General features: G+C 45.2%; 1 protein-coding gene across 1 annotated transcript in view; it reads right to left on the bottom strand.

Annotated features, from left to right (window-relative positions):
• Positions 1-4,363: 4,363 nt before the first annotated feature.
• LOC311136909 (solute carrier organic anion transporter family member 3A1-like) overlaps positions 4,364-18,543 on the bottom strand; it is a 69,188-nt gene continuing 55,008 nt past the window's right edge. The window contains exons 5-10 of the mRNA XM_084171224.1: positions 17,790-17,954; positions 17,423-17,621; positions 17,022-17,157; positions 6,624-6,796; positions 6,416-6,480; positions 4,364-6,205 (exon numbers count right to left, since the gene is read on the bottom strand). Of these exons, the coding sequence (XP_084027350.1) occupies positions 5,835-6,205; positions 6,416-6,480; positions 6,624-6,796; positions 17,022-17,157; positions 17,423-17,621; positions 17,790-17,954 (1,109 nt within the window). The 3' untranslated portion in view covers positions 4,364-5,834. The remainder of the gene's footprint in view (positions 6,206-6,415; positions 6,481-6,623; positions 6,797-17,021; positions 17,158-17,422; positions 17,622-17,789; positions 17,955-18,543) is intronic.

The raw sequence follows: 18,543 nt of genomic DNA, 5'->3' as shown, positions 1-18,543 counted from the left end.
TTCAAAGTTCTGTTGTAGGATAGTGGCTTGTTAATGGGAACTCTATACAAATGATCTCATCAGCTCAGAGCAGTGCATGGTGGAGTAGCAGCTGTTTAATGTGGAGGGAATTTCATGATTAATTAGCCTCATTCAGGAAAATGAAATTGAGTCAAAAGATTGAAATAGAAATGAAACGCAATCAGAGGAACTTTCATGGCTGACCCAGAGAACAGCCACTTTATTTCATTGTCTCATCGTCCTAGCTGTTGACAATTAAAATGGTCAAGGGGATACACCAGTAAGCATTTTACGTGTCAGTTGTACCTGTGTGACATAACCCTGGCTACAGCCAAGGGCTGCTGTAGGGATTAAAGTTGTGGATTAGCAGTGTCCTCATTAAAAGACTTGCTGTCTCTTTTAATGTGTGCAAACATTAAAATATATTTGGAATCACATGCTTCGGGATTTAAAACGGAGCAAACAAGGCTTTCCAGATGAGATTAACTTGATATGTGTTTTTGAGCTTGGTGACAAAATATTGCAGGCATTCTTCTTATTATTCTTATTCTCTATGCATGTTGTGGTAACTTAAACTAGCTAAATAGATAATTTAAGGCATTGTAGGTAAGGACAGGTCAATTTGTTGCCTACCAGTAGACCATGTACCAGCTCAACATGCTTGAACTCCATGTTTGAATCATGTTTAGACCCTGTTTGAATCCCAAAACACTCATAGACTAAAGAACTGCTTGAGGAGGCTGAACTTAATTAATGAGATTCATGGATCTGTTTTCCAAGAGAGGAGAGAAATGCCAGTACCACAGAGCATCAAGTGAATATCCAGCACTGTGGTCGACTGCAATTTCACATTTTCTCTGCTCAGTCTCCATTGTCTTTCACGCATGTCCATCCAATTGTACTCCAGGGAGCAATAGGCATTCATTTCTTCAACTGTAGCTCATAGACCACATCTGATTTCATGAGGCACTCGTCCCATGGCTCTAAAGCAGACTTGGATTCAAGAACCAGCAATAACAGATGCAGTACATCGCCCAAACCACATACTGTAGCCAAAAACAGAGTGATGAGTCTTTCTTTACATCGCAACAAAGCCAGTTTACAGAATTTTGTGGGCCATATCTCAACTATGCAAACCTCTCTGAAATCAGTCTCTGACCTCTACAGTAACCCAATTAACATCAACCTCTCTTTCTCCTTTCTATGTCACCCAGTCAAGCTCCATTGGGCCAAAATATAAACATTATTTTGAATATGAACGCCTGAATTTAAGTGTGATGCTAAAAATGGTAGTTTATCCTTATTTTTTGTTTGCACTTTGCAGTTTGAAACGGTCATGTTTTGTGATGCTGTGTTTGATTCACAAGGGGAAGCATTCATTCGCTTGATAGCACCGGATGGGATAAACAAGCCTGGAGACAGGAGGCTTGTCATGCATGGGTTTTACTTTCAAAATACGTTTTGTTTGAAGAATGATAAGTGCGTTTGTGGGGCTTTGGTGTGTTTAACATCCCGAGTGTGATACATGTCGAGGAGTGTGTTCGTAATTGAGATGCCTATGATGCTGGAATCAATATCATTGGTATTCATGAGCCTCTCTCCTTTATTGAAGGGTCTCACTGGGGTGTCTGACAAAATGGTGGCTAAAACCCACAGTGGAGAAATCAACAATCTATATCAACAATTGGTTGGAATTACCAAAACATTTGACATGTTTACAGCAGCAATCAGTTGCTTTTAGCAGTGAACTCCAAGTTGAGAATATGATGATTGTTGTCCAAGGTAATGCACTGTGAGTGCACTCCTATAGCTCTTGACATTTGTAGCTCTTACAAATTATAATTACAATGAGATCTTTGATTACGAAAACACTTATCATAGCAGAAAATACTTAGTCAACAAAATCAAGGGGTTAATTAATGTAATTATCAGATACAATTGGGTGGTTTAAGATGTATTGTGTATGTGTAAAAAATACTAAAAACCAAGATAAAAGTTAGTGTTTGAAGAATATCCTGAAGATGAAATAGAATAGGCATTTACATTTAAAAAAAGTTTTTTTTGGGGGGGGGTGATTTGCAATCATAAAAGGCCTGGAACTACTTCAATAGGCTAGACTTGAGGGATATACTTCTGCTACATTACAGAGGCAGTAGTTTGATTTATATAAAAAAATGAAATATAGCATATACTTTCACAAACTAGAGGCGCAGGTCTTTGGAGAAATTAGCTTCTACGATGAATCCCCAAATGAATTATGTGCAGTGTGATACAATAGCCTAGCAGCTGATGGATCACCACACACACACACACACACACACACACACACACACACACACACACACACACACACACACTGTTAAAATATTTTTTCTCAGAGACCATATTACTCTACAGTGTTGGATGTCCACGGTGTTGGATGTCCATTGTAATCCTCGATTGCATGCAGTTGTTTACTGTGGTACAAGGCCAATGGTTTACACCTGAGGGAAAAAGCAAGATATCTGTCAGCAGGACAAAAGAGCTATTCCTTCCTGTCGATTCTTACAGGAAAACACTTTATCTTAAACCAAAGCAAATGTGTATGTGTGTAGAACCAATGACTGAATCCAATGCTTTACAGATCCAGTGGTAACAGTGTTGTGTTCAATACTTATCTGTGTATTGTAGTCTGACCGTAACCCTAATTTCCTATGGGTCTGGTCTTGTTTGTCGTTGATAGGGATGACAGGAATTGATGATAGTGACAGTTTGTGCTATAAAAATAAATAGAGTCGCTCGCTCTATAAAGTGCATTCGGAAAGTATTCAGACCCCTTGACTTTTTCCACATTTTGTTTCGTTACAACCTTATTTTAAAATGGATTAAATTATTGTCAATCTACACACAATACCCCATAATGACAAAGCAAAAACAGGTTTCTAGACATTTTTGCAAATGTATAAAAATAAAAATAAACAGAAATATCACATTTACATAAGTATTCAGACCCTTTACTCAGTACTTTGTTGAAGCACATTTGGCAGCGATTACAGCCTCAAGTCTTCTTGGGTATGACGCTACAAGCTTGCCACACCTGTATTTGGGGAGTTTCTACCATTCTTCTCTGCAGATCCTCTCAAGTTCTGTCAGGTTGAATGGAGATCATTGCTGCACAGCTATTTTCAGGTCTCTCCAGAGATGTTCGATCGGGTTCAAGTCCAGGCTCTGCCCGGGCAACTCAAGGACATTCAGAGACTTGTCCCGAAGCCACTCCTGCGTTGTCTTGGCTGTGTGCTTAGGGTCGTTGTCCTGTTGGAAGGTAAACCTTCGCCCAAGTCTGAGGTCCTGAGCGCTCTGGAGCAGGTTTTCATCAAGGATCTCTCTCTACTTTGCTCCGTTTATCTTTCCCTTGATCCTGACTAGTCTCCCAGTCCCTGCCGCATGATGCTGCCACCACCCTGCTTCACAGTAGGGATGGTGACAGGTTTCCTAAAGACGTGACGCTTGGCATTCAGAACAGAGACTTCAATCTTGGTTTCATCAGACCAGAGAATCTTGTTTCTCATGGTCTGAGAGTCCTTTAGGTGCCTTTTGGCAAACTCCAATGGAGTGAATGGAATGGTATTAAACTAATGGAAAACATGTTTGGTGAGTTCGACACCATTCCATTCATAGCGTTCCAGCCATTACTATGAGCCCGTCCTCCTCAATTAAGGTGCCACCAACCTCCTGTGATCTAGACTCTAAAAGGGTTCTTCGGCTGTCCCCATAGGATAACTCTTTGAAGAAACCTTTTTGGTTCCAGGTAGAAGCATTTTGGGTTTAACATAGAACCCTTTCCATAGAGGGTTCTACCTGAAACCAAAAATAGTTCCTATGGGAACAGCCAAAGAACCCTTTTGGAACTCTTTTCTAAGAGTGTAGAGTAGAGTGATGATTAGCTCTAGGGCGCCTGCCTTGCACTCTCTTCCCCTCCACCAGTGTTAACTCCGTTCATCTGTCATGGCTCAAAAGAGAATCTAAGCCATATCAATAAGAACTCTAATCTACTTAACAAGCAGACCAGATGAAAGCACTGTGCAGTTGTCCGTTCACATTTTCAAAAGACACTCAGCATAGATCAAGTACAAAGTACCAACACGTCATGCATATGCTCTCGGAAGCTATTTAAATATATTCTGACTGAAACCGCAATCAATCACTACACCTATATTTCTTAATCATTTTAGGACCTGGACATCAGTATAAAGAGGAGGACTGATTGAGTCCTTTAGACACATTAAATCTACAGATCATTCATTTCTCTGCCTACACGTACAGTGCATACGTTAGTACATACCTTTTCTCTGTAAATAAATAAAGTGAAAATGACACCATGTCTGGTTTATTTTCTGAAAAATATTTTTAATTCCAGAGTAAAATAAATGATATCTTGCCATACAAAAAAGTGTAAGAAAAGGGACAATGCCAAAACTTTAACTGTAGAGAAACTGGAAAATAAGAAGTTGTGCCATCAAGCCTTGAGGGTCTTCAAATAAATATGTCAAGGGATAACAAAATAAGATTATCACCCATTGCATGTAAATTACTCCAAGTACCTTTTGCTAGACTTCACATGCAGATTCTGCATGCCCTAAAGCAACAAGCAGTGCTACTCTGCCCTAGGAAAAGCACTGGTTTAGTTTTCTCTGCTCTTATTCATTGTTTGTTTCTTATTCCTTTCTTGTTATGACATTGGCTCCCATCTGATATGTGATGCAACTAAACATTTTTTAATAATTAAATCTCAAATGATTATATTATCATCTCAGTTTAGTTAACTCTAATAAAACATTCTGAACCTCACAAGTACAAATATATAAACTCTAATATTCATTGTTTAGCTTGAAGAGATACGGTATGTCATTATAACGCACACAAAAAGACTTGTTGATTTCTTATCTGGTAATCCCTCATATTAAGAAATATTAGGGTTTAATAAACTAAGCAAATAAAAAGTTAAGAAATGTTTACAACATGAAGACCCTTCAGAAATGAGTCTGCAAAAAGACAGACATACAGTATCTCTTTCACAATGATAGAAATGGATATGAATAATATAAGATAACTCATAGAAAGACTAACTGTATTCTATGTTCATATTCGAAAACAGTGTTTCTGTTCCAGCAAGAGCACTGTTTTTGTACAGTGTATGCTGACATTAACACCATTTCAGCTACTACCACTGAACTGCAATCTGACACTGAAAGCATACAGTAACTTTAGACTATCATCCTATATAAGCGTTCTACTTCCTCTACTATATAGAGTACATGAGAAAGCACTCTGTTCGTTTCATCAAAATAAAACGTAAATTACGCAACACCGAATGACACAACATCTCTTGATTTGTATATTCTTGGCAACGTGAAGAAACGTCCTATCATTTACACATATATATTGGTTCCCTGATGGAACGAGATGTAACACATAGTAATACTGACCGAACAGGACATGTCATTTTCACTGACTGGATCCATGTTATACTCGAGCAAGTATGGCGCCCATAACAGTAGCATAATACTGACCATCTAATCACCTAGGAGCAGGACAGAGCCAGACAGTAGTTCTCTTCTACTAACAATCACAACAGAGTTCACTGGCACTGGACGACATCCTCGCTGATAACACCTCTACAAACAAAATGGCCTCTATCAAAAGTTACCAATTTGGAGAAGAGAGCAGCAACAGTCTTCCAGGGCCTGGATAGGACTTCAGATAAAAAACGTTCTATCATTTAATAAAGAAAGAAAGACGATAATCCTTCAAGAGAATTATGAATGTAGCAGATAGTCCTGTTGATGGTTCAGAAACTATAAAACCGACTCCATATTTTCGCACCACTCATGGTCCTCTAGGTTGTATATAAACTTTGTCCTGTTTGGGTTCTGACTCCCATCCTTCATGTTGTCCATTGTGAGACTGGAGGGGAACAGTTCGGTTGGTGTCGTATAGCCCTCATGATTTTTGATGTATTTCTTATAGTTCTTGCGTAAACAGTACCAGGTGGTGGTGTACAGAATGAAGGCGGTGACCTTAAGACCGATGGCCAGGCTCACGTACAGATGTCTGTAGGCGATATTGTCGTACAGCAGGCAGGCTCCCTTATCCCCACACTCTGTACTCCAGAAAAGGCATGTTGAGTCAATCCCAGCACCAAAGATCAGAGGAGGGGGGATGAATCCTACAAAACAAGTGAGGAGAGGATTAGAGCAGCAGCACAAGCTTTTCATCTCTACAGCTGGAGAAATCAATACTGTATCCTTGACATCACACCAGTATTGGTTAACAAACTGTAGCATCTGAAACCTCAGTATGTTTGATTTATAAACAAAATAATGTAATAGTGCAACCTGACTAGTTCAGATGCAAGTATAACGGTACTGTAACTTACCAAGTAGTCGCAGCAAGAGAAACAAAACTCCAAGAGCATATGATTTCAGCTCAGGGCTCACAGTCCTAGGAAGAGAAGAGACAACAGTATTTGTTAGACACAGGAAAGAGAGAGCTGTCTCTGAGTAATGTAAACCCTCTCTACATTTTGACTGGGTTCTACTGGGCAAGTTTTAGCATGGTGGTAAGGTGAGTGCAAGTTGTGTTACCTGATGAGGATGATGACGGAGGGTGTTTGAGCCATAGAGCCGATCATGCAGCAGGCACAGATGACACAGAGGAAGGTGAGGAAGGCCTCCTGGCAGCCTGGACTGGGACACTTCCCTGGGACAGCTGTGGCCATCTCGCTGTCACTGGATATACACGTACACCCTGTCAGATTCTGAAGACAGGGGAATAGGTGCATGTGACAATAAGCAAGATTAAAACAGAGACAACAAAACAGTCTCCCATCTCTCTATCTGTAGGTTGTTGGGGAAATGTGGATTCACCAATGGTGGTGGCTCTGTTTGTGCAGTGTTAATAAAAGCCCAGAGATTTTATCTGTATAAAGGTACTGCACATGATAACACAAAAAAAATACCTATAATTCATAAAAGTGAGACGGGTGTGATGCACACTGAATGTGATATGAATGTAAAGAACATTCATCCACAGCCTGCTTCGGTTCACTACATGGGGAGAAGCATCTGACTACAGAGCAAGGTGTAACAATGGAGACCATATAGCCCAGGGATGGGCCACTTTGATGGGGGTGGGGGTCACAAAAGATCTGAACTCATCATGAGGGACCGCAGTGGCTCGCGGGTCTGTGTACCCACATCCATACCTACACATGCAGTCAACTGATTTGTGCAATCAATCTATTTGTGCAGTTAATCTACTTAACTCTCTTAGCTGCATAGAAAAAGTGTTGCAAGTTTTCTGCAGTTCTACATATTTTGGCATGGGGCGGAGATAAATTGGGCAATTTTATAAAAAATCTCATGCAATTCTACTAATTTTGCCATGGGGCAGAGATACTTTTCTTTCAGTTTTGTAGCTAATTTCCTGCAATTGTATCCATTTTACCATGAAGTGGAGACATTTTAGTAGTTCTAAAGCTCATTTCCTGCAATTCTACACATTTTGACATGACTTATGCCATGTTAATATGATATCTGAGTGAGAGTGTGTCACGTCTCCTCCTGTTGCTCCCCTCCGGTGCTCTGATTCGCTGGTCTACTGAGCCACCGGTCTGAGCGCACCACCTCGGCAACACCAGAATGGAAACCCAACGCACCCTAATCACCTCCAGTGCACCTGCACCTCATCATCTCATCACCACCCCTATTTAGCCCTGGACTGTTCTGTATGATTGTTTAGCTTCGTGTCGTTTACTCTATGTTTGTTATTTCTCTTTCTTATTGTTAAGTAAACCTTGACCTTGTTAATTCCTTCGTCTGCCTCTTCGTATCCTCAGTACTCGTCACAGAATCACACACCAAACGGAAATTGATGCAGCAGGAGTTTCCCAGTGCCTCGACCAGCACCAGCAGCAGCTTGTCCAGTTGAACGCCACCATGCAGGAAGTGCTCCAAACTCTGCATAATCTACCCAGCGCTCCGGTTCCACCTCAGGGAGCGGCGAGTGCCCCCAATCCACCTGTTCCCGTGCTATCACCCACTTCTGCGGGAACCCTCGCCCTACCGGAGCACTATGACGGTAAAACTACTAAATGTAGCAGCTTCCTGCTACAGGTTTCACTTTATCTGGCGTGTCAGCCTGGGGCATATCCATCTGACCAAGCCAGGATAGCGCTGGTGATTTCGCTACTTAAAGGAAAGGCGCTGGATTGGGCCACGGCAGTCTGGGAAGGAGAGGAGGCAGTGGCGTTTCCCTACCCCACCTTACTCGCTCGGTTCAGGGCGGTGTTTGATCATCGCACGGAGGGAAAAGATGGGGGTGAGCGTCTCCATCTACAACAGCGAGAGGGGCCCGCGTCCGAGTACGCGCTGAGCTTTCGCACAGTGGTGGCGTCTTCCGGCTGGAATGAGCGTGCTCTGCGCACGGCCTTCAGGAGAGGCTTACGGGAGGACATCAAGACGGAACTCGCATGTCGGGACGACGAGATGGACCTTGATACCCTCATCACCACGTCCATCCGTCTTGACGACTTGTTGAGAGAGAGACGGCGTTCCCAACACCTCCCGGAGCCTCGACGCTCACCCCATCTGAGCTATGGAAGCCGCCCTGCTTCTGAGTCCTCACCCATGGAGGTGGGCAGCACCTCCTACACCACCACGGACCACAGGTCTCCTGGCGGCTCCCTATCTAGGCAATATGACTCCCGTCGCCGCTCCGTGAGTGTTACGTCAGCTCCTATCACAAAACCATTGTTTTTAGTTCCCATAACGGTGACTGTTTATTCCTTCTCTTCCACTTCTACTGCTATGATAGATTCCGGATCAGCGGGGAACCTTATAGATAGGGAACTGGTCTCTGAATGGGGGTTGCCCACCGTGCCACTGCCATCTCCGCTACACGTCACCTCACTGGACAATAAACCCCTTGGATCAATCAATCAATTTTATTTTATATAGCCCTTCTTACATCAGCTAATATCTCGAAGTGCTGTACAGAAACCCAGCCTAAAACCCCAAACAGCTAGTAATGCAGGTGTAGAAGCACGGTGGCTAGGAAAAACTCCCTAGAAAGGCGAAAACCTAGGAAGAAACCTAGAGAGGAACCAGGCTATGAGGGGTGGCCAGTCCTCTTCTGGCTGTGCCGGGTGGAGATTATAACAGAACCATGCCAAGATGTTCAAAAATGTTCATAAGTGACAAGCATGGTCAAATAATAATCAGGAATAAATCTCAGTTGGCTTTTCATAGCCGATCATTAAGAGTTGAAAACAGCAGGTCTGGGACAGGTAGGGGTTCCATAACCGCAGGCAGAACAGTTGAAACTGGAATAGCAGCAAGGCCAGGCGGACTGGGGACAGCAAGGAGTCACCACGGCCGGTAGTCCCGACGTATGGTCCTAGGGCTCAGGTCTCTCAGTTGGCTTTTCATAGCCGATCATTAAGAGTTGAAAACAGCAGGTCTGGGACAGGTAGGGGTTTCGTAGCCGCAGGCAGAACAGTTGAAACTGGAATAGCAGCAAGGCCAGGCGGACTGGGGACAGCAAGGTGTCATCATGCCCGGTAGTCCTGACGTATGGTCCTAGGGCTCAGGTTCTCAGAGAGAAAGAGAGAACGAGAGAATTAGAGAGAGCATACTTAAATTCACACAGGACACTGGATAAGACAGGAGAAGTACTCCAGGTATAACCAACTAACCCCAGCCCCCCGACACATAAACTACTGCAGCATAAATACTGGAGGCTGAGACAGGAGCGGTCCGGAGACACTGTGGCCCCATCCGAAGAAACCCCCGGACAGGGCCAAACAGGAAGGATATAACCCCACCCACTCCGCCAAAGCACAGCCCCCGCACCACTAGAGGGATATCCCCAACCACCAACTTACAATCCTGAGACAAGGCCGAGTATAGCCCACAGAGGTCTCCACCACAGCACAAACCAAGGGGGGGGCGCCAACCCAGACAGGAAGATCACGTCAGTAACTCAACCCACTCAAGTGACGCACCCCTCCCAGGGACGGCATGAAAGAGCACCAGCAAGCCAGTGACTCAGCCCCTGCAACAGGGTTAGAGGCAGAGAACCCCAGTGGAGAGGGGAACTGGCCTGGCAGAGACAGCAAGGGCTGTTCGTTGCTCCAGCCTTTCCGTTCACCTTCACACTCCTGGGCCAGACTACACTCAATCATATGACCTACTGAAGAGATAAGTCTTCAGTAAAGACTTAAAGGTTGAGACCGAGTCTGCGTCTCTCACATGGGTAGGCAGACTGTTCCATAAAAATGGAGATCTATAGGAGAAAGCCCTGCCTCCCGCTGTTTGCTTAGAAATTCTAGGGACAATTAGGAGGCCTGCGTCTTGTGACCGTAGCGTACGTATTGGTATGTACGGCAGGACCAACTCGGAAAGATAGGTAGGAGCAAGCCCATGTAACGCTTTATAGGTTAACAGTAAAACCTTGAAATCAGCCCTTGCCTTAACAGGAAGCCAGTGTAGGGAAGCTAGCACTGGAGTAATATGATCAAATTTCTTGGTTCTAGTCAGGATTCTAGCAGCCGTATTTAGCACTAACTGAAGTTTATTTAGTGCTTTATCCGGGTAGCCGGAAAATAGAGCATTGCAGTAGTCTAACCTAGAAGTAACAAATGCATGGATTAATTTTTCTGCATCATTTTTGGACAGAACATTTCTGATTTTTGCAATGTTACGTAGATGGAAAAAAGCTGTCCTTGAAACAGTCTTGATATGTTCGTCAAAAGAGAGATCAGGGTCAAGAGTAACGCCGAGGTCCTTCACAGTTTTATTTGAGACGACTTTACAACCATCAAGATGAATTGTCAGATTTAACAGAAGATCTCTTTGTTTCTTGGGACCTAGAACAAGCATCTCTGTTTTGTCCGAGTTTAAAAGTAAAAAGTTTTCAGCCATCCACTTCCTTATGTCTGAAACACAGGCTTCTAGCGAGGGCAATTTTGGGGCTTCACCATGTTTCATTGAAATGTACAGCTGTGTGTCATCCGCATAGCAGTGAAAGTTAACATTATGTTTTCGAATAACATCCCCAAGAGGTAAAATATATAGTGAAAACAATAGTGGTCCTAAAACGGAACCTTGAGGAACACCGAAATGTACAGTTGATTTGTCGGAGGACAGACCATTCACAGAGACAAACTGATATCTTTCCGACAGGTAGGATCTAAACCAGGCCAGAACTTGTCCGTGTAGACCAATTTGGGTTTCCAGTCTCTCCAAAATAATGTGGTGATCGATGGTGTCAAAGGCAGCACTAAGGTCTAGTAGCACGAGGACAGATGCAGAGCCTCGGTCTGACGCCATTAAAAGGTCATTTACCACCTTCACAAGTGCAGTCTCAGTGCTATGATGGGGTCTAAAACCAGACTGAAGCATTTCGTATACATTGTTTGTCTTCAGAAAGGCAGTGAGTTGCTGCGCAACAGCTTTTTCTAAAATTTTTGAGAGGAATGGAAGATTCGATATAGGCCGATAGTTTTTTATATTTTCCGGGTCAAGGTTTGGCTTTTTCAAGAGAGGCTTTATCACTGCCACTTTTAGTGAGTTTGGTACACATCCGGTGGATAGAGAGCTGTTTATTATGTTCAACATAGGAGGGCCAAGCACAGGAAGCAGCTCCTTCAGCAGTTTAGTAGGAATAGGATCCAGTATGCAGCTTGAAGGTTTAGAGGCCATGATTATTTTCATCATTGTGTCAAGAGATATAGTACTAAAACACTTAAGTGTCTCTCCCGATCCCAGGCCCTCGCAGAGCTGTGCAGATCCAGGACAGCTAAGCCTTGGAGGAATACGCAGATTCAAAGAGGAGTCCGTAATTTGCTTTCTAATGGTCATGATCTTTTCCTCAAAGAAGTTCATGAATTTATCACTGCTGAAGTGAAAGCCATCCTCTCTTGGGGTATGCTGCTTTTTAGTTAGCTTTGCAACAGTATCAAAAAGAAATGTTGGATTGTTCTTATTTTCCTCGATTAAGTTGGAAAAGTAGGATGATCGAGCAGCAGTGAGGGCTCTTCGGTACTGCACGGTACTGTCTTTCCAAGCTAGTCGGAAGACTTCCAGTTTGGTGTGGCGCCATTTCCGTTCCAATTTCCTGGAAGCTTGCTTCAAAGCTCGGGTATTTTCTGTATACCAGGGAGCTAGTTTCTTATGACAAATGTTTTTCGTTTTTAGGGGTGCAACTGCATCTAGGGTATTGCGCAAGGTTAAATTGAGTTCCTCAGTTAAGTGGTTAACTGATTTTTGTCCTCTGACGTCCTTGGGTAGGCAGAAGGAGTCTGGAAGGGCATCAATGAATTTTTGTGTTGTTTGAGAATTTATAGCACGACTTTTGATGCTCCTTGGTTGGGGTCTGAGCAGATTATTTGTTGCGATTGCAAATGTAATAAAATGGTGGTCCGATAGTCCAGGATTTTGTGGAAAAACATTAAGATCTACAACATTTATTCCATGGGACAAAACTAGGTCCAGAGTATGACTGTGGCAGTGAGTAGGTCCAGAGACATGTTGGACAAAACCCACTGAGTCGATAATGGCTCCGAAAGACTTTTGGAGTGGGTCTGCATTACTAGCTGCATTACTAGCTGTTTGGGGTTTTAGGCTGGGTTTCTGTACAGCACTTCGAGATATTAGCTGATGTAAGAAGGGCTATATAAAATAAAATTGAAAATTGATTGATTGGTCTGTGGACTTCTCCATGTGAATATTAAAATCACCAAAAATTAGAATATGATCTGCTATGACTACAAGGTCTGATAGGAATTCAGGAAACTCAGAGAGGAACGCTGTATATGGCCCAGGAGGCCTGTAAACAGTAGCTATAAAAAGTGATTGAGTAGGCTGCATAGATTTCATGACTAGAAGCTCAAAAGATGAAAACGCCATTTTTTTTTTTGTAAATTGAAATTTGCTATCGTAAATGTTAGCAACACCTCCGCCTTTGCGGGATGCACGGGGAATATGGTCACTAGTGTAACCAGGAGGTGAGGTCTCATTTAACACAGCAAATTCATCAGGCTTAAGCCATGTTTCAGTCAGGCCAATCACATCAAGATTATGATCAGTGATTAGTTCATTGACTATGACTGCCTTTGAAGTGAGGGATCTAACATTAAGTAACCCTATTTTGAGATGTGAGGTATCACGATCTCTTTCAATAATGGCAGGAATGGAGGAGGTCTTTATCCTAATAAGATTGCTAGGGTGAACACCGCCATGTTTAGTTTTGCCCAACCTAGGTCGAGGCACAGACACAGTCTCAATGGGTATGGCTGAGCTGACTACACTGACTGTGCTATTGGCAGACTCCACTAAGCTGGCAGGTTGGCTAACAGCCTGCTGCCTGGCCTGCACCCTATTTCACTGTGGGGCTAGAGGAGTTAGAGCCCTATCTATGTTGGTAGATAAGAGGAGAGCACCCCTCCAGCTAGGATGGAGTCCGTCACTCCTCAGCAGGTCAGGCTTGGTCCTGTTTGTGGGTGAGTCCCAGAAAGAGGGCCAATTATCCACAAATGTTATATTTTGGGAGGGGCAGAAAACAGTTTTCAACCAGCGATTAAGTGCTGAGACTCTGCTGTAGAGCTCGTCACTTCCCCTAACTGGGAGGGGGCCAGAGACAATTACTCGATGCCGACACATCTTTCTAGCTGATTTACACGCTGAAGCTATGTTGCACTTGGTGACCTCTGACTGTTTCATCCTAACATCGTTGGTGCCGACGTGGATAACAATATCTCTATACTCTCTACACTCGCCAGTTTTAGCTTTAGCCAGCACCATCTTTAGATTAGCCTTAACGTCGGTAGCCCTGCCCCCTGGTAAACAGTGTATGATCGCTGGGTGATTCGTTTTAAGTCTAATACTGCGGGTAATGGAGTCGCCAATGACTAGGGTTTTCAATTTGTCAGAGCTAATGGTGGGAGCCTTCGGCGTCTCAGACCCCGTAACGGGAGGAGTAGAGACTAGAGAAGACTCAGACTCAGACTCCGACTCGCTACATAATGGGGAAAACCGGTTGAAGGTTTCTGTCGGCTGAATGAGCGACACCGGTTGAGCATTCCAACAGTATTTCCCTCCAGAAGCCATGAGAAAGTTGTCCGGCTGCGGGGACTGTGCGGGGGGATTTATACTAACGTTACTGTCTGTACTTACTGGTGGCACAGACGCTGTTTCTTCCTTTCCTACACTGAGATTACCCTTGCCTAACGATTGCGTCTGAAGCTGGGCTTGTAGCACAGCTATTCTCGCCGTAAGGCGATCGTTCTCCTGTATATTATGAGTACAGCGACTGCAATTAGAAGACATCATGTTAATGTTACTACTTAGCTTCGGCTGTTGAAGATGTTGATGAACCATGTCCAGATAAAGCGTCCGGAGTGAAAAAGTTGAATAAGGGAAAAAAGTTGCGATGGAAAAAAGGAAAATAACGTAAAGTTGGCAGCTAAAACGCACAGGAAAATGACTCTTCTGTCTCGGGATAAACGTCCGGGGTGAAAAAGTTTAACGAAAAAAGATGAGTGAGGACAAAACTAAAAAGTTGGTAAATTTGTTGAACACAGAGATTGATTAAACGTTTATTAAAAGTAAAACGTGAATAGTTTGGCAGGTAGCCAAGTAGCAACAAACAGCACAGCAGCACGGAGACAATGCGGAAGCGAGACGGAATGGCAGAGCACAGCAGCACGGAGACAATGCGGAAGCGAGACGGAATGGCAGAGCGAAGCACTTCTTCCACAAGCGATAGGAAGGATCAGGCACCATTACGCACGTCACTCTCCCCATCACCATCACCATTCCCACACTACCGGAGCACCACGAGGAGCTGTCATTCCACATCGTCACATCACCCCTTCACCGGATCGTCTTGGGATTGCCCTGGCTCAGACTACACAACCCCACCATCAATTGGAACACCTCATGCCGAAAGACCTGCCTGCCGGTGGTTTGTTGTTCCACGTCAGTGGAGAGTCCGGCCTCCATCCCAACATTCCACGTGAGTACGCAGATCTCTCTGATGTCTTCTCTTCATTAAAGGCTACGTGTCTCCCTCCTCACAGGCCCTGGGACTGCGCCATTGACCTGCTGGAGGGACAACACCCCCCGAAGAGTCGCATTTACCCCCTTTCCATGGCGGAGACTGAGGCCATAGAGAAGTATGTGGTGGAGACCCTGAAACAGGGGTTCATCAGACGCTCTACCTCTCCTGCCTCCACCAGCTTCTTCTTTGTGGCCAAAAAAGACGGAGGACTGAGACCATGCATTGACTACAGGGGGCTGAACGCAGTCACCACCAAGTACCGGTACCCCCTCCCTCTGGTTCCGTCGGCCATCGAGCAGCTACGAGGGGCCCGATACGTTACCAAGTTGGACCTGAGGAGTGCCTACAACCTGATCCGAATCCAGGAAGGAGATGAGTGGAAGACGGCATTCAGCACTACCTCAGGCCACTATGAATACCTCGTCATGCCCTACGGCCTCGCCAACACACCTTCTGTGTTCCAGTCCTTCGTCAATGACGTGTTCCTGGACATGCTGAGTAGACAGGTGGTGGTGTACATCGACGATATCCTGATCTACTCGGCTACGTTCAAGGAGCACGTCAGGGACGTCCGACCTGTCCTACTCCGCCTCCGGGAACACAGCCTGTTGGTGAAGGGGGAGAAATGTGAATTCCTCCAACAGGCCATCTCCTTCCTGGTATACCGGATCAGTCCTCAGGGGGTGTTCATGGAAGGAGTGAAGACGGACGCCGTCAGGTCATGGCCAGTTCCCACCACCATCAAGGGCCTACAGAGCTTCCGGGGCTTCGCTAATTTCTACCGGTGTTTCATCAGGTCCTTCAGCTCCATAGCCGCCCGCTCACCTCTCTCCTTAAGGGTGGGCCTCAGAAGCTGGCCTGGAACCCTCAGGCTGACGCTGCCTTCAAGAGACTGAAGGAGAGGTTCACCACAGCGCCCATCCTAAAACACATGGAGGAATGGAGACACTGGCTGGAGGGCGGAGGGCTCCTTCCCCCTCACTACCGTGTCTCACCCACTTTTCATGTGTCTCTCCTCAGGCCGGTGGTTCCTGGTCCTCTGGCGGATGCCGTCCCCCGGGGTACGCCTCCTCTGCCCCTGGACATTGACGGGAGTCCGGCGTATGCGGTGAGGGACCTGCTGGACTCCAGGTTCCATGGGGACGGCTCCATTACCTGGTGGACTGGGAGGGGTATGATCCTGAGGAGAGGAGCTGGGTTCCGGCTGGGGACGTTCTGGACCCCAACCTAATTCGAGACTTTCGACCGGCCCGCTCCTCGTCCTCGGGGTCGTCCTCCTGGCCAACGACGTCCAGCGGCTGGAGCCGCGTGTCCAGGGGGGGGTGGGGTGGGGGGGGGGGGTACTGTCACGTCTCCTCCCGTTGCTCCCCTCCGGCGCTCTGATTCGCCGGTATACTGAGCCACCGGTCTGAGTGCAACACCGGAATGGAAACCCAACGCACCCTAATCACCTCCAGCGCACCTGCACCTCATCTCATCACCACCCCTATTTAGCCCTGGACTGTTCTGTATGATGCTGTGTGTGATTGTTTAGTCTCTTGTCGTTTACACTATGTTTGTTATTTCTTTCTCATTGTTAAGTAAACCTTGACCTTGTTAATTCCTGCGTCTGCGTCCTGCCTCTTCGTATACTCAGTACTCGTCACAGAGTGACTAACAAAATCAATGGGGCCCGGTCAGTATTCGGCCATAATGACTACAGGTTTAGATAGTCTAGCCAGCTAACTTACCAATCTAAAAATTGTTAGCTGACATGGCTAATTGAGTGACTGTCAGTGACTGACATAACAAGAGAAACTACTGATGTACAACCACAGTAAGTTGAGACCCTGACTAAGCTCCAAAAAACACAAAGGGAGATGAGGATGGAAGGCTTCCAGGGTTATGACCTAAGCCGGAGTGGGGTAGATGCCTGTACTTACTGTTGTAGTGCAGCCTGCGAAGCAGGAGGACAGGTAGGTGACTCCGTTAGAGCCGCACACTGGGCTGACTGAGGAGGTGTAGCAGTTACAGTTACTCATGCAGGGGACCTCTGGTTTCTCGCCCACCCGCAGTGTCCTGGAGAGGGGGAGAGAGAGAGCTGTTTAGACTATTCTGTGTACATATCAGGAAGGAATAAACAGCACACGTTTCTGTAGCTACTATATATCTAAATGAGCAGGTTTTAATTGGTGAAAAGCACATTTATGTGGAACTAGACAGAATAAGCTATTATGCTAAATGTGGCTGACTTTGTTCCCACTTTCATCAAACACCCTTCCCCCAACAGAAGCACTGCTATTACATATGCTAAACCAGTGGTGTAGGTACAGGCTGTTCTTACTCGTTGCCATAGGCGACGGTCACCCCAGCGACAGGCCCTGTGTCACAGCCAAGGAAGAGGAAGGAGACGTAGCAGGCAGTGGAGATCAGGTTGACCAGCATGGCCATGCGAATGGCCCCCAGCGCTGAGAGGTTCAGCTTCTTGACCAGAAGCCCCCCCAGGAATATCCCCAGACAAGCACAGGGGATGGCCGTCATACCTGGAGAGAGTTAATACCGCCAGGTTAACCTAATCTCCTTCTCATGTACTGTACTGATGCCTCTCACTGTACTGCTCAATGTGTACTGTGTGGCACCAGGGGGCTGTGTGTATGTGTTGCGTATGTTTGTGTGTGTGTGTCGTGCATGTGCTTGCAACTGGCCCTCACCTAGTAGTTGATTGGCTGAGGAGGTGGTAAGGTTAAACTGCTGCTCCAAGTACTTCCCCAGGAAGGCAGCGAAGCCAGCCACCACACCGATCTCCATACAGGCTGCCAGCGTGATGCAAGTGAACACCGGGTTTGACAGAAGGTGCTTGGTAACCTTAGGGATCACTGAGAAGAAAAGATGAAGAGATCCTTAATATCAAAGTGCCACATGGACACAGACAACTGCTATCAAGTCTAACTATCTCTTGCTATTTCTGATATGCTTTAGAAAACAATATTCTGCCAGAGGATTTAATTCCCTTGCTTTTCTCATAACAGACAGCATAGATCATACACTACCCCAGATGGCTTATCAGAGAATAATCTATACCAGGGCTCTCCAACCCTGTTCCTGGAGAGTTACCCTCCTGTAGGTTTTCGCTCCATCCCCAGTTGTAACTAACCTGATTCAGTTCATCAACCAGCTAATTATTAGAATCAGGTTGGCTAGATTACGGTTGGAGTGAAAACCTACAGGACAGTAGCTCTCCAGGAACAGGGTTAGAGAGCCCTGGTCTATACTTTACAAAACAGCATCTGGAACTATGTTTTTTTAAATCTTCATTGCGGTTTTGAGAAAAACCATACATGCGGTAAAGAGGTCAATGGAACGCAGAATTGGCAGGCATTCAAAAAATGCATATTAGTCAAATCCATCATAATTGATGTGTTCTAACAGGCCCACAATGTGGTTACTAAAATCTGATTTTAATAC

The sequence above is a fragment of the Coregonus lavaretus genome (genome assembly GCF_964263955.1).
Source record: "Coregonus lavaretus genome assembly, chromosome: 11".
NCBI classification, from domain to species: Eukaryota; Metazoa; Chordata; class Actinopteri; order Salmoniformes; family Salmonidae; genus Coregonus; species Coregonus lavaretus.
Note: the sequence above shows the minus strand (reverse complement) of the source record. Positions and strands in the feature narration are given on the sequence as shown.